The sequence below is a fragment of the Eubalaena glacialis genome, chromosome 4 (genome assembly GCF_028564815.1).
Source record: "Eubalaena glacialis isolate mEubGla1 chromosome 4, mEubGla1.1.hap2.+ XY, whole genome shotgun sequence".
Taxonomy (NCBI): Eukaryota; Metazoa; Chordata; class Mammalia; order Artiodactyla; family Balaenidae; genus Eubalaena; species Eubalaena glacialis.
The window spans coordinates 61,966,792-61,979,996 of NC_083719.1; the positions used below are offsets into that span (position 1 = coordinate 61,966,792).

Sequence of the window (13,205 nt, forward strand, 5' to 3'; positions counted from 1 at the left end):
TCATACCCATAATCATCTTTCATAAATGGGATTTGGATTTTAGAAAGGAGATTCCAAACTCTCACATGATGGCATTGTCTGCTGGAAAACAATACCTGGAAAACAATACTGTTTCAGTTGTGTTTACACCCTACTACAGTAGAGTTTATTTGTGCAATTATGCAAATTTACTACATTTTGACCTTATACAAAAATTTCTGGAAAACAAAATCAGCAGTGGTGGTGAAAAATGCATAGTAAGAATAAGAAAGACAGGTTTTACGAATTTAATTCCACTGAGACAAGCAGAACTCTTTAGCATCAGACAGTCACTGAATTAAGCCAGTTTTTTTCCACTGTGAATGTAAACGATCAAATACAAAAAAAAAAAAGAGTGAGACCAACACAAGTTACAAAACTACGTAAGATTTTGTATATAATCAGAAATTGCATTATATTTAGTTTTCTGACAATGGAACCCTCTACATAATAACATATCAGTCCACTGTTTGAATTTTACATTACAACTGAAACTAGAGAAATGCTCTTACATTTACTAGTATTCATTAGAAGTTCCACACTGATAAACTGAATAAAGCATTTCTATTGGTAGTAATGGAATTTGAAAATCAGAAGAAAGCATGCTCACAATTTTTAGGTCATAGAATGACAAAAAAAAAAATACTTTAGCTCATTAGTATCCCTCTTTGTAGGAAGTCAAAATATTGTTGTATGTAATCTTATTTTGTCTTCAAACTGATTAGCACTCTCTATCTGACAGAAGAAATACCTTAATATTAGAGATACGGAAATTAAAAAACAGAAAAAACAGAATAGGAACTCAAGTTTCTGAATTTTGTCACTTCATTACTTCCTCCAAAACATTTTAGACAGGAAATTTTAAGTTAATAATAAAGGGTAGATTTGGTATTTAACATATTCTTTAACATATATTTTTAATATATCACTACTTGTCATTTATCCAAAAGTCGAAATGATCTACAATTTTACCTACCCCAACGATCCGTTTCATAGCATCCAATTTAGCAGAATCTTTGTTGCTCTCTAACATTTGCTTTAGATCTTCATTCCTATACAAAAGAAAAGAAAAAATTACATATTTAGATTTTTACATTACATAGGTATTAAAACATATAATTTTAATAATATAAGAATTAGAAATAACCTGATGCACAATGTTACATAACTACTTTGTTATTTATAATTAAATATATATTTCTCATCTAACCCTACCAAATAATATCAAAGTGCTATGTTGTCACAAAGCCCATTGATAAAACAAAAATATAAAACTGTACCTCAATTCTGGGCAAAATATCAACAATCAGAGGCATACAGATTCTCTCATCCCAAAATTTCTCTTGTATAATCATCAGAAAAAAAGAGATAATAAAAATTCTTGAATCAGCACTAAAATATTTTCATAAGCCAAAATGTAAGATCTTTCGGGACTTCCCTGGCGGTCTAGTGGTTAAGACTTTGCCTTCCAATGCAGGGGGTGCAGGTTCCATCCCTGGTGGGGGAGCTAAGATCCCACATGTCTCGGGACCAAAAAAACCAAAACATAAAACAGAAGCAATATTGTAACAAATTCAATAAAGACTTAAAATAAAATGGTCCACATCTTTAAAGAAAAATAAAAAAAACAAGTAGCAGTTATTTCTGCTTAATATGACTTCCCCCAAATAAACTGTTATTCAAAATAGAAATGCAAAGAATTCCCCATAACAGAAAAAAAAAAATGTAAGAACTTTCTTCAGAATATGTCAAGAAAGAACACCGAATGAAGAAAAGCTATGTGTCATTCACACATCCTTTTTCCTCCCTAGCTCGCAAAAAGAAAAAAACGTAAATCTGTAGGGAAACCCACATCGATACTCCCTAATTCAAAGAATTAAGTTAAGGCAATTTTAACATGTAAATGAGAGGATGAGGTAATGAACCAGAGCAGTTAGTGATAAGGATGAAAATGTAGGACAGATTCAGGAACTTCTTGGAAGTTGAAATCAGTGGGATGCAGTGACTGAATGTAAAGGATAAGATGGGCACTCAATAAGGATGCCCCCATTCCCAGCTTGGATGACCAAGCAGATGATGATGTTACCAAGTAAGATAACTTTGCTGAAGTGGTAGACATTTTCTCCTTTCCAAAGCTGCTTGCTATACAAACATCCTTAAAGGATAATTTAGAACAAAAACAATCAATGCCTTCATACAGAAGGGCTGCAAAAAGGAGAAAAACCCACACAGAATTGCCTCCCAATATTTTTTTTTTGGCTTACAACAGACCTGCTCCTATTCTTCAAAGTGAGTGTTCCCCCCAGCAATTAAAAAATCCCTCCCAGCAAAAAAAAAATTCATAATTTGTAATATCTAATCATTTTTCCTTCAACACATAAAAACAGAATTTTTTAAAGTTATTACATAGCTAGACAAAGAGTTCTTAGACTTGACACCAAAAGCACAGTCCATAAAAGGGAACCCTGATTAATTAATTTCATCAAAATTTAAAACTTGTTCCAGGGAATTCTCTCTTAAGAAGAAGAAAAAAACAAATTACAGACTGGCAGAAAATGTTTGTAACCACATATATGCAAAAGACTAGTATCCAGAATATAAAAAGAACTCCCAAAGTAAAAAAACAACCAATTCAATCAGAAAAGGGGCAGAAGACATTGTTACAGACTGAATTGGTGCCCCCCCAAAGTTCACATGCTGAAGCCCTGACCCTCAATGTGACGTTATGTGGAAATAGGGCCTTTAAAAAGAGGTAGCTAACATTAAATGAGGTCATAAGGATGGGATTCTAATCCAAAAGGACTGGTGTCCTAAGACACAGAGTGGTGCACATGCACAGAAAAAGGGCCATGTGAGAACACAGTGAGAAGACAGTCACCTGCAAGGCAAGGAGAGAGGCCTCATGAGAAAACAAACTTGCCAACACCTTGATCTTGGACTTCCAGTCTCCTGGAAGAACTGTGAGAAACTATGAGAAATAAATTTAAGCCATCCAGTCTATGGTATTTTGTTATGGCAGCCTTAACAAACTATTACAGATTCTGGTAACAAGAAGTGAAGTGATGTGTTCATGTAATAAATACCTAAAAATGTGGAAGTGGCTTTGGAACTGGGCAACAGGTAGAGGCTGAAACAGTTCTGAAGTGCATGTTTTGTTTTTTTAAAACATGCCTTGAAGAGACTGTTGGTAAATATATGGAGTTAAAGGTGATTCTGATGAGATCTCAGATGGAAAAGAGGAACATATTACTGGAAACTGGAGGAAAGGCAATCCTTATTATAAAGTGAAAAGAACTTGGCCCATCTATGTTCCAGTGTTTTGTGGAAAATAGAAGTTAAAAGTGATGAACTTAAATATTTAGCCGAGGAGATTTCTAAGCAAAGTGTGGAAGTCACAGCCTGGTTTCTCCTTACTGCTTACAGTAAAATGAGAAAGAAAGATAAATTGAAGGAATTGTTAAGCAAAAAAGGAACTAGAACTTGAAGATTTGGAAAAATCTCAGCTTATCCATGTTGCAAAAATCCAGCAAGTGTCTTCAGAAGAGAACACCAGAGAACACTGAAAAATCATTTGATAACAAAATCACGGATGCCCCTCGTGGATTTAATCAGACATCTCAGCTGAAACCAGGAATAGAGATGGGATTATATCAGCAGAGACACTACCAGTTTGGACTAAAAGGAAGAGTTGGGACAAAACAAAGGAAAGCTGGATTCTACAGGACAGGGCAATGTGAGCACACAGAGAGAAGACAGCCATCTGCAAGCCAAGGAGAGAGGCCTCAGAAGACATCAAACCTGTCAACACCTTGATCTTAAGTCCCAGATTCAAATGTGAGAAATAAATGTCTGTTGATCAAGCTACTCAATCTGTGGTATTTTGTTATGGCAGGCCTAGTAAACTAATACAAACATCAACAAACAATTCACTGAAGGAGATAAACAAATGGCAAAAAGCACATGAAAAAATATTCAACTTAATTAGCCATTAGCAAATTAAAACCACAGCAAGATATCACTGCACACATATCAGAATGGCTCACTTAAATAAAATATTGGCAACACCAAATGATAGTGAGGATGTGGAAGAACTGGATTGCTCACATACTGCTAGTGGGCACTGTAAAAGGTTATAGCCACACTGGCAGTTTAGCAGTTTCTTATAGAACTAAACCTGCAATTACCATACAAGCCAGTAATTGCACTCTTGTGCATTTATCCCCAGGAAATGTTAAATTTATAGTCACGCAAATATCTGTATTCAAGTATTCATAGCAGCTTTATTCCTACTAGCCAAAATGGAAAAAACCCTTCTGGAAACAACCCAGATGCCCTTCAATCGGTGGATGGTTCAACAAACTGTGGTACACCCACAGCATGGAATACCACTCAGCAGTAAAATGAAACAAGCTATTGACATCTCAACAACTCTGATTAATCTCCACAGAAGCATACTGAGTGAAAAAAATTAATCCTAAAAGGTTACATACTGTATTACTCCATTTATACAACATTCTTGAAATAACAAAATTATAGAAATGGACAAAGATTAGTGGTTGCTGAGGGTAAGGACAAGAAGTGGGAAGAGTGGATATAAAAACACAACACAAGAGATCCCTATGGTGATGAAACTGTTGTATCTTTACCTTTGGGGTGGCTACATGAAACTAGAGATGTGATTAAATGGGAACAGAATACCACCCCAACACACACACACACAAATAAGTACAAGTAAAACTGGAGAAATCTGAACAAGACTGGTGAAGTATGTCAATGTAAACATCTTGGTTGTGATATTGTACTATAGTTTATCATTGAAGGAAACTGAGTAAGGGGTACACAGGATCTCTCTGTATTATTTTTTATACCTGCATATGAATCTACAATTATCTCAAAATCAAAAGTTTAATTAGAAAAAAGTTATATGACAATTACAACTCATTTATAAGAAGAGAAGCCAATTTTTAAAAACAGTCAAAAAATTTGAACAGATATTTCACAAAGTAAGATTAGGAATACCACTAAGTACATGAAAAGATACTTAAGGTCATTAACTATCAGAAAATGCAAATTAAATGAGATACCATTACACACCCATGAGAATAGATGAAAGACAATGACAATAACAAATGTTGCCAAGACTATGGAGCAACTAGAACTCTCACACGCTGCCAGTAGCAATGTAAAACAGTACAACCACTTTGGAAAACTGGGAGTTTCTTACAAATTTAAACATAAACCTACTATGTGATCCAGTCATTCCACTCCCCAGAGAAATAAAAACATATTTCCACATAATAACTTAAATGAATATTCATAGCAGCTTTATACATATTAAAAAACTAGAAACAATCTAAATGTCGATCAGCATAATGTGATTTAGCCATACACTGGAATACAACCCAGCAATGAAAAAGAAATAACCACTGATACATGCAACAAGATGGATGAATTCTCAAAATCATTATGTGAGTGAAAGACACCAGACACAAAAGAGCATAATTTAATTCATTTAAAGTTCTAGAAAATGCAAACTAATCTGTAGTGATAAAACCAAGATCAGTGGTATCATAGGCAAAAGGAAAAATGGACATGAAAGGGACATTAAAAAATTTCTTATTCCATAAGAAGATGGAAATGTTCTGTATCTTCTTAACTGTGGTGGTGATTTTACAGGTGTATACATCTGTCAAAACTCATCTAATTATAATCTTTAGGTGGGTAATTTGTCGTATGCAAATTATACCTCCATAAAAATGATATTAAAAAGTTTCACAGTGTTTTATTCACATGTGTGAATAAGACACTAATCCTCCAAAAGAAGACTAAAAATCATATATCTATTTCTGAGAAATACATTATTAAGGATGAGATAAGCCACATTTTCATACTCTGAAATTAGAGTATCACATTTAAGTTTCAAGCTTAACTCAAGAATTTATTTATTTATTTATTTATTTTTACAGGGTTTTTTAAATGTTTTGGTTTATTTTATTTATTTATTTTTGGCTGCATTGCATCTTCATTGGTGTGCGTGGGCTTTCTCTCTAGCTGTGGTGAGCGGGGGCTACTCTTCGTTGTGGTGCACGGGCTTCTCATTGCGGTGGCTTCCCTTGTTGCGGAGCACGGGCTCTAGGCGTGCAGGCTTCAGTAGTTGTGGCACACAGGCTCAGTAGTTGTGGCTCATGGGCTCTAGAGCGCAGGCTCAGTAGTTGTGGTGCACGGGCTTAGTTGTTCCGCAGCATGTGGGATCTTCCCAGACCAGGGATTGAACCCGTGTCCCCTGCATTGGCAGGCGGATTCTTAACCACTGAACCACCAGGGAAGTCCCTTATTCAAGAATTTAAATCACTGAATTTTATTTTAGGACGTCAAAGGAAAATTCTCTTAAATGACTATAAGAAAATTGATAAGAAACTAAGACTGTAGTATTACCAACAGTAATTAACTACTTGTACTAGTTATTAGTTTATGATTAGCAATTTTTAAGTTTCTACAACAAACTCTCCAGAAAAGAGATTTAAAAATTTACTCCACATAGCTCCTTCATGCAATATGGTTCAAGCACGGACGCGCACACACACACACACACACACACACGAAAGTATCAGAAGCCCTTTCATCTCAGCTTAAGCTTTAAAGTAGGTGACAAGAGCTTCCTTAACTACTCCAAATAGACAGCCTTGACAAAAAAGCTTTACTTTGTACATTTTACAAATTTAGGCCTAATGTAGGCAAGTAAGCACTTACCAATAATGAATGACTGATCATGTGTTATTATGGGCTGAGTTGTGTCCCTTCCGAAATTCCTATGTTAAAATCCTAACCCTCAATACCACAGAATATGAATGTATTTGTAGATAGAGTCTTTAAAAAGGTCATTAAATTAAAATAAGGTCAACATGGGTTGGCCCTAATCCAATAGGACTGATTTTTTACAAGAAGAGCAGATTAGGACAGATACACAAAGATGAAAAGATGATCATGTGCAGGCACAGCAAGAAGGTGGCTATCTGCAAGCCAGGGAGAGAAGCCTCAGAGGAAACCAAATCTGCCAAAACCTTGATCTTAGATTTCTAGTCTCCAGAATCCAGGGAAAATATATTTCTGTTAATTAGGCCACCAAGTCTGTGGCATTTTGTTATGGCAGTACTAGCAAACTAACATATAAGTTAAATGTTTCAAACTGTCATGGCAGTAAAAAATAAATAAATAAACAAATGGAAGCTAAGTATATTTTTCCCAAAAAGAGTAGAGGCAATGGGATTTACTATGAAAAAACTTTCCCTTTCTTTCCAAGCAGCTCATAAAATTAAATGCAATGGTGACCATTAGCAGGACACAAAAATAATTAAATAATTACAATAACTACTTTTCTCTAATTAAAAATACAGCTAGAAAATATATAAATAGTAAGACAGGAACATATAAGAACTACATCCGAGGATATACATCTACCAAATATAAAATACTATAACTGTTCTCTGTAATGAATTCAGAATCCCTTCTTAAAACTTCTTGTTCTTTCACATTGCACTATTAACTGAAAAGGAACAAAAATCAATGAAACCACAAATGAGGTTTTTTCCCTTCTAATTTTTGTTGTTTTCCTATTTTACTTACTGACCATGTAGACTTTCACGAATGAAAAAACAAAAACCTAAATGAAACTTTTAAAAACTTCAGAGGAATAAGAAAGTGAAAAAAGCTGAAGTAATTAGATAAGAAGTAAATAGAAAGAAAATGTGACCACACATATACATGTCAAAAAAAGAAAGAAAATTCATTTTCTCATGTCTGATCCCTTTTTTCCCCAAGAGCGTTCCACCAATCTTCTCCACCAGTGTTATCTGGAGAGAGAAGTGAGCAATGAAGAATAATGAAGTGTCAATTTTTAGGACATTCCAACCTCTAACCCCAGGTGCAATCGTGTTCATGGCCTAATGGAAACTTGGTTTGTTCCTCTAAAGCTCGATATGCCACAGTCCCCTTCCCAACCACCTTTAGGTCCTGACCTGCTCTCTCAAACTAAACACAAGAAAACACGAATTCGATATTAAAGCCAAAGGTTTTGTTCTTCATGTTTAACAGAAAAGATGGTCTTCAAAACCAATACAAATATCTTTTGTGTTAACTTGCGTAGAGAGCTAATAACTTTGAGGTTCAGAGAAAAGAGACAAGAAAATCCTAGGCACTGTTTCAAACTGATGTAATATTCAACTTCTCAGATATGTCATAAACACCTACTGAAAATTCTGATATAAATTACATATCTCTACACAAATTCCTCTCTGCTTGTCACCAAAACAGTAAAGACTGGGGGGAAGTTAATACCATAACACCTAGTTTACCCTCAAAATATGTTCACTTGTATTGAGCCATTTTAGGTCTATCTCCTTCGTTATATGGATTCAAATATGGCCTATTAACATGTATTACTACATTAATCTTAGAAATTGAGAAATTCTTTTTGCTAAACATCAGAAGAGTTGATTCAAAATAATGCTGAATTAGTAATATTTTCATTAACTCTTTACCAAAAACCAATATGTGTTTCAAATATTGTTTTTTAATTTACCTAGTTCTTCATTTACCTATTTATCTGTAGCTATCCAGCTTTGAGCATTAAAATACCAACTTTATTTTTACATAAGTGACATCTTGTGGTGTTAAGCGGTATAACTTTTCCTTTCATGATCAAAATATGCCTTTTTTTATAGTTTCAACGACCAGAGAAAAATATGTAACTGGAAGGTTAAAGGAAATCTTACTATTACCAAGAAGTCACTTTTTTTTTTTTTTTAATTTTATTTATTTATTTTTATTTATGGCTGTGTTGGGTCTTCGTTTCTGTGCGAGGGCCTTCTCTAGTTGTGGCAAGCGGGGGCCACTCTTCATAGTGGTGCGTGGGCCTCTCACCATCGCGGCCTCTCTTGTTGTGGAGCACAGGCTCCAGACGCGCAGGCTCAGTAATTGTGGCTCATGGGCCCAGCCGCTCCGCGGCATGCGGAATCCTCCCAGACCAGGGCTCGAACCCGTGTCCCCTGCAATTGGCAGGCAGATTCTCAACCACTGCGCCACCAGGGAAGCCCCCAAGAAGTCACTTTTACTTCAGTACCAGTATAAAACAGCAACTATAATCGAGAAGCAAATCTTTACCAGTTACCTTTCAGAATTTAAGAAGTTGCAGGGCTTTTACATTGTATAAATTACCTCTTTTTAAAAATATCTGTAATTCGTAACTCATTAAAACCTTCTACTCCTTTGAAAGGCAGTGTAAATTAAGGGGAATATTAACACTATGTAGCACTGTACACTATCTCAGTGCTTCTCCAAGTATGATCTGAGAAAGACTGGTCCAAGAACCATTACCAATCCACAAATTTTTGTTACTAATCCATAAGGAAATATAAAAAGAAACTGAGAGCAAGCACTTAGAGCAATTCAACAGTGTAATTTTATATTTTTGAATCTAATAGAAAATTGGGGCTTGCATTTTGCATGTTTTTTTCCATTTCGTTTTTCTAGCAATTTATTTTTTATTGTATTTTACATAAGTAACCATCCATAATGGATTGGAAATTAAAAAAAAAAAAAAAAGGCCCTTCACCAGTTTGAGAGCACTGCACTACACAATTACTTCCTTCTCCCTCAAAAGAATCACCAAAAATTTGTGTACTACAGAAAGCAACACCTGAAATTTAAATCCAGGAATGATGGATTAAGAAAAGTGATAAGCAATAGTGATTTACAATTGGAGGTACATCCCCAAAAGGATGCATCAAAATCTTTGAAAAGGGGAGGGCTGGACCTTTCTTAAGCCCTACCAAAAAATTCTAAAACATGGGCACCTCTTCATGCTTTGAGAACTACTCAAATGAAAGATGCTTCTACTCCAAGAGGGCCACTGTATATATGAATAGGTATGCAGAAAAAAAAAAAGTTGGGAATAAGAGAATTTACTTTTTTCTAGCATTATGCATCTAAAGGTACTGGCCTTCATAATTAGTTTACGTGCACAAGGTGAAGGCTTAGTAACTTTCAGTTCATTTAGGGCCTATACGTATGTCCCTTGGATGACACTCAGAACCTTATGCAGTTTTTGGCACAAAGTATTCACTTAATAAATACAAGAGTGAATAAAACCAGAAAACTCCATCTACCTAATCATCCATCTATTAACCCTCTAAAAGGAGAAACCATAAATTATCCAAGTAAATATGAACTTTTCCTCCTACAGTGTTCACAAAACTAAAGAAAGAATAGTCTATAATTGCTATCGCAACATCCTCAACCCTTGGTAATCTTCTTTTTCTCTTACTCCTCTACTAAAACTTCTCTCACAAAAGTAACAAATAATTTCCTTATTTAAAAATCCAATGCAAAAATCTCATGAGTACTTTTTTTGGCTTTTTCTCACTTTTTAAAAAAATTTTTTATTGGAGTATAGTTGCTTTACAACATTGTGTTAGTTTCTACTGTACAGCAAAGCGAATCAACTATACGTATACATATATCCCCTCTTTTTTGGATTTCCTTCCCATTTAGCTCACCACAGAGCACTGAGTAGAGTTCCCTGTGCTATACAGTAGGTTCTCATTAGTTATCTATTTTATACATGGTATCAATAGTGTATATATGTCAATCCCAAGCTCCCAATTCATCCCACCTACCCCCTTTTCCCCCTTGGTACCCACAGGTTTGTTTTCTATGTCTGTGTCTCTATTTCTGCTTTGTAAATAAGATTGTCTATACTAATTTTTTCAGATTTCACATATATGCGTTAATATATGCTATTTGGGGACTTCCCTGGTGGCGCAGTGGTTAAGAATCCACCTACCAATGCAGGGGACACGGGTTCGAGCCCTGGTCTGGGAAGATCCCACATGCCGCGGAGCAACTAAGCCCATGTGCCACAACTACTGAGCCTGCGCTCTAGAGGTGGCAAGCCACAACTACTGAGCCCATGTGCCACAACTACTGAAGCCCGCACACCTAGAGCCCATGCTCCACAAAAGAAGCCACCACAATGAGAAGCCCACGCACCACAATGAAAAGTAGCCCCCACTCGCCGCAACTAGAGAAAGCCCACACACAGCAATGAAGACCCCACGGAGGCAAAAATAATAAATAATTTATTTAAAAATATATATATATATGATATTTGTTTTTCTCTTTCTGACTTACTTCACTCTGTATGACAGTCTCTAGGTCCACCCATGTCTCTACAAATGACCCAATTTCGTTCCTTTTTATGGCTGAGTAACATTCCATTGTATATATGTTCATTGTAACATTCCTCTGTTTCATGAATACATTTAGATTATTTGATATAATTGACCACTACTCTTCCATCTTTAAATTTTCTACCTTGGATTCTGTAATTCTCTATTCTCATTTGGTTCTCATTTGCATTTGTGACACACAAATGAGAAAAAAATGGCAAAAATCCTTGCCCTTGTAGAGTTTTCATTTAGTAAGTAAAAAAACAAACATAATAAAAAAGTAAATTTTACAGTCATGAGATGATATGAGGGAAAAATAAATCAAAGGGAGAGAGAATGCAGGAGGGAAAGGAGGAGGTAATTTTATACAGGGTGGTCGGCATAGGCTAAATAAAGAGACATCTGAACAAAGAATTGCAAGTGAGGTAGTCAGCCATTCAGATACTGGAGGGGAGGAACAGGGAGGAAGAGCACTCTAGGCAGAAACGATGAAGGAGGGTAAATAATACTAAAGGCTTTGGTGTTTCCTCTGAATGAAGTCAGGAACCATTGGAGGGTTCTGAATAGAGGAGTCATAGTCTAATACAGATACAGAATCATTCTGGCTGTTATGTTTAGAATACACTGTAGGGATTTCCAGATCTGCCCATGGTGCTGTAGCTTATAAGATACTAAGCCTGCCACAGAAAATGACTATAAAAGCTGGAAAAAACAAAGTAATTTTCTCAAGGCACTGGAGATCAACCCATGCAGGCAGGACTTAAGGGGCCAAGATCCTGGAAAGAAAAGAAGCACACAAAGTGCACTTTTTATTCACATCAGCTTTTTTCCCTGACTGCATTTCCCCAACTGCTATCTGGGAGAATAGAAGCCAAGGAGAAATGACAGTTTTAAAAGACTGAGGACACAAATGTTAAAGTTTGGGGCTACCAAAGGCACTGGAACTTGAAGGGCGAAATTACAGAGGAGGAAATCAGTGAAAAGGTACACAAAAATCTGTGTACAAACTCGCTTCAAGTAGTTGACTACATTTTCACAGGGCAAGATTCTGGGAAATCCAACAGAAAACAACAGCAGCTGGGAGATTAAATACCTGAGCAGAGATTTCAGCAACCACACGTTGCTGGGAAGAAAAGTTGGAAATCAAGTCTCCTAAGTAGAGAGGCGCTGGTAAATACCCTGGCCTTTCAGTTAAGACCACAGAAGGGCCACAACTGAAAAGTAAGGATATTCCCTAGGAGTATAAGAAAAACTGAAATAGACAAGACCTTTAAAAGCCTAAAACTGAGCTTAAACAGGATCAAAGTGACCTGCTAGAACTCTATCTACCTATCAGAAAAAAAAAAACACAACCCTCTTTGGAAGAAGACAGCATCCAGAGACTCGTCAGTGTTCTTATCTTAATTATCTAGCATCTGATCAAAACTTAAGAGACACGCTAAAAACAGGAACAAATGACAAGAGAGAGATAAGGAGGGAGGGAGGGAGGGAGGGAGGAAGGAAGGAAGGAAGGAAGGAAGGAAAGAAGGAAGGAGAGAAGGAGAGAAGGGAGAGAAAGAGAACAAAAGGAATAGAAACAGATCCATGTGTAATTCAGATACTACAGTTATCAGATAGGGACTTTAAAATAACTACAATTAATATGGTCAGGAAAATACAGGAAAAGATGGACAAAAGAAACAAAATGATAAAGAATGTCATTAAAGTAGTAGACTCTATACAAAATAATCAAATGAATATTCAGAAATGAAAACTACAGTTTATGAAATTAGAACTCACTAAATAGGTTTAACAGCAGACTAGAAATAGTAAAAGATAGGATTATTGAATGTGAAGGCAGGTCAAGAGAAATTATACAACTTGAAGCACCAAGAAATAAAAGAATGGAAAACACCAAACAGCACATCAGAGACACGTAGAATATGGTCAAAATATCTAACATACTTTTAATTAGAGTACTAA

The 13,205-nt window shown here is 35.8% G+C and overlaps 1 protein-coding gene across 1 annotated transcript in view; it reads right to left on the reverse strand.

Moving 5' to 3' along the window:
• Positions 1–13,205, reverse strand: part of AP3B1 (adaptor related protein complex 3 subunit beta 1) — a 259,512-nt gene that overhangs the window by 214,627 nt on the left and 31,680 nt on the right. Inside the window, exon 2 of the mRNA XM_061189377.1 lies at positions 995–1,070. Within this exon, the coding sequence (XP_061045360.1) occupies positions 995–1,070 (76 nt within the window). The remainder of the gene's footprint in view (positions 1–994; positions 1,071–13,205) is intronic.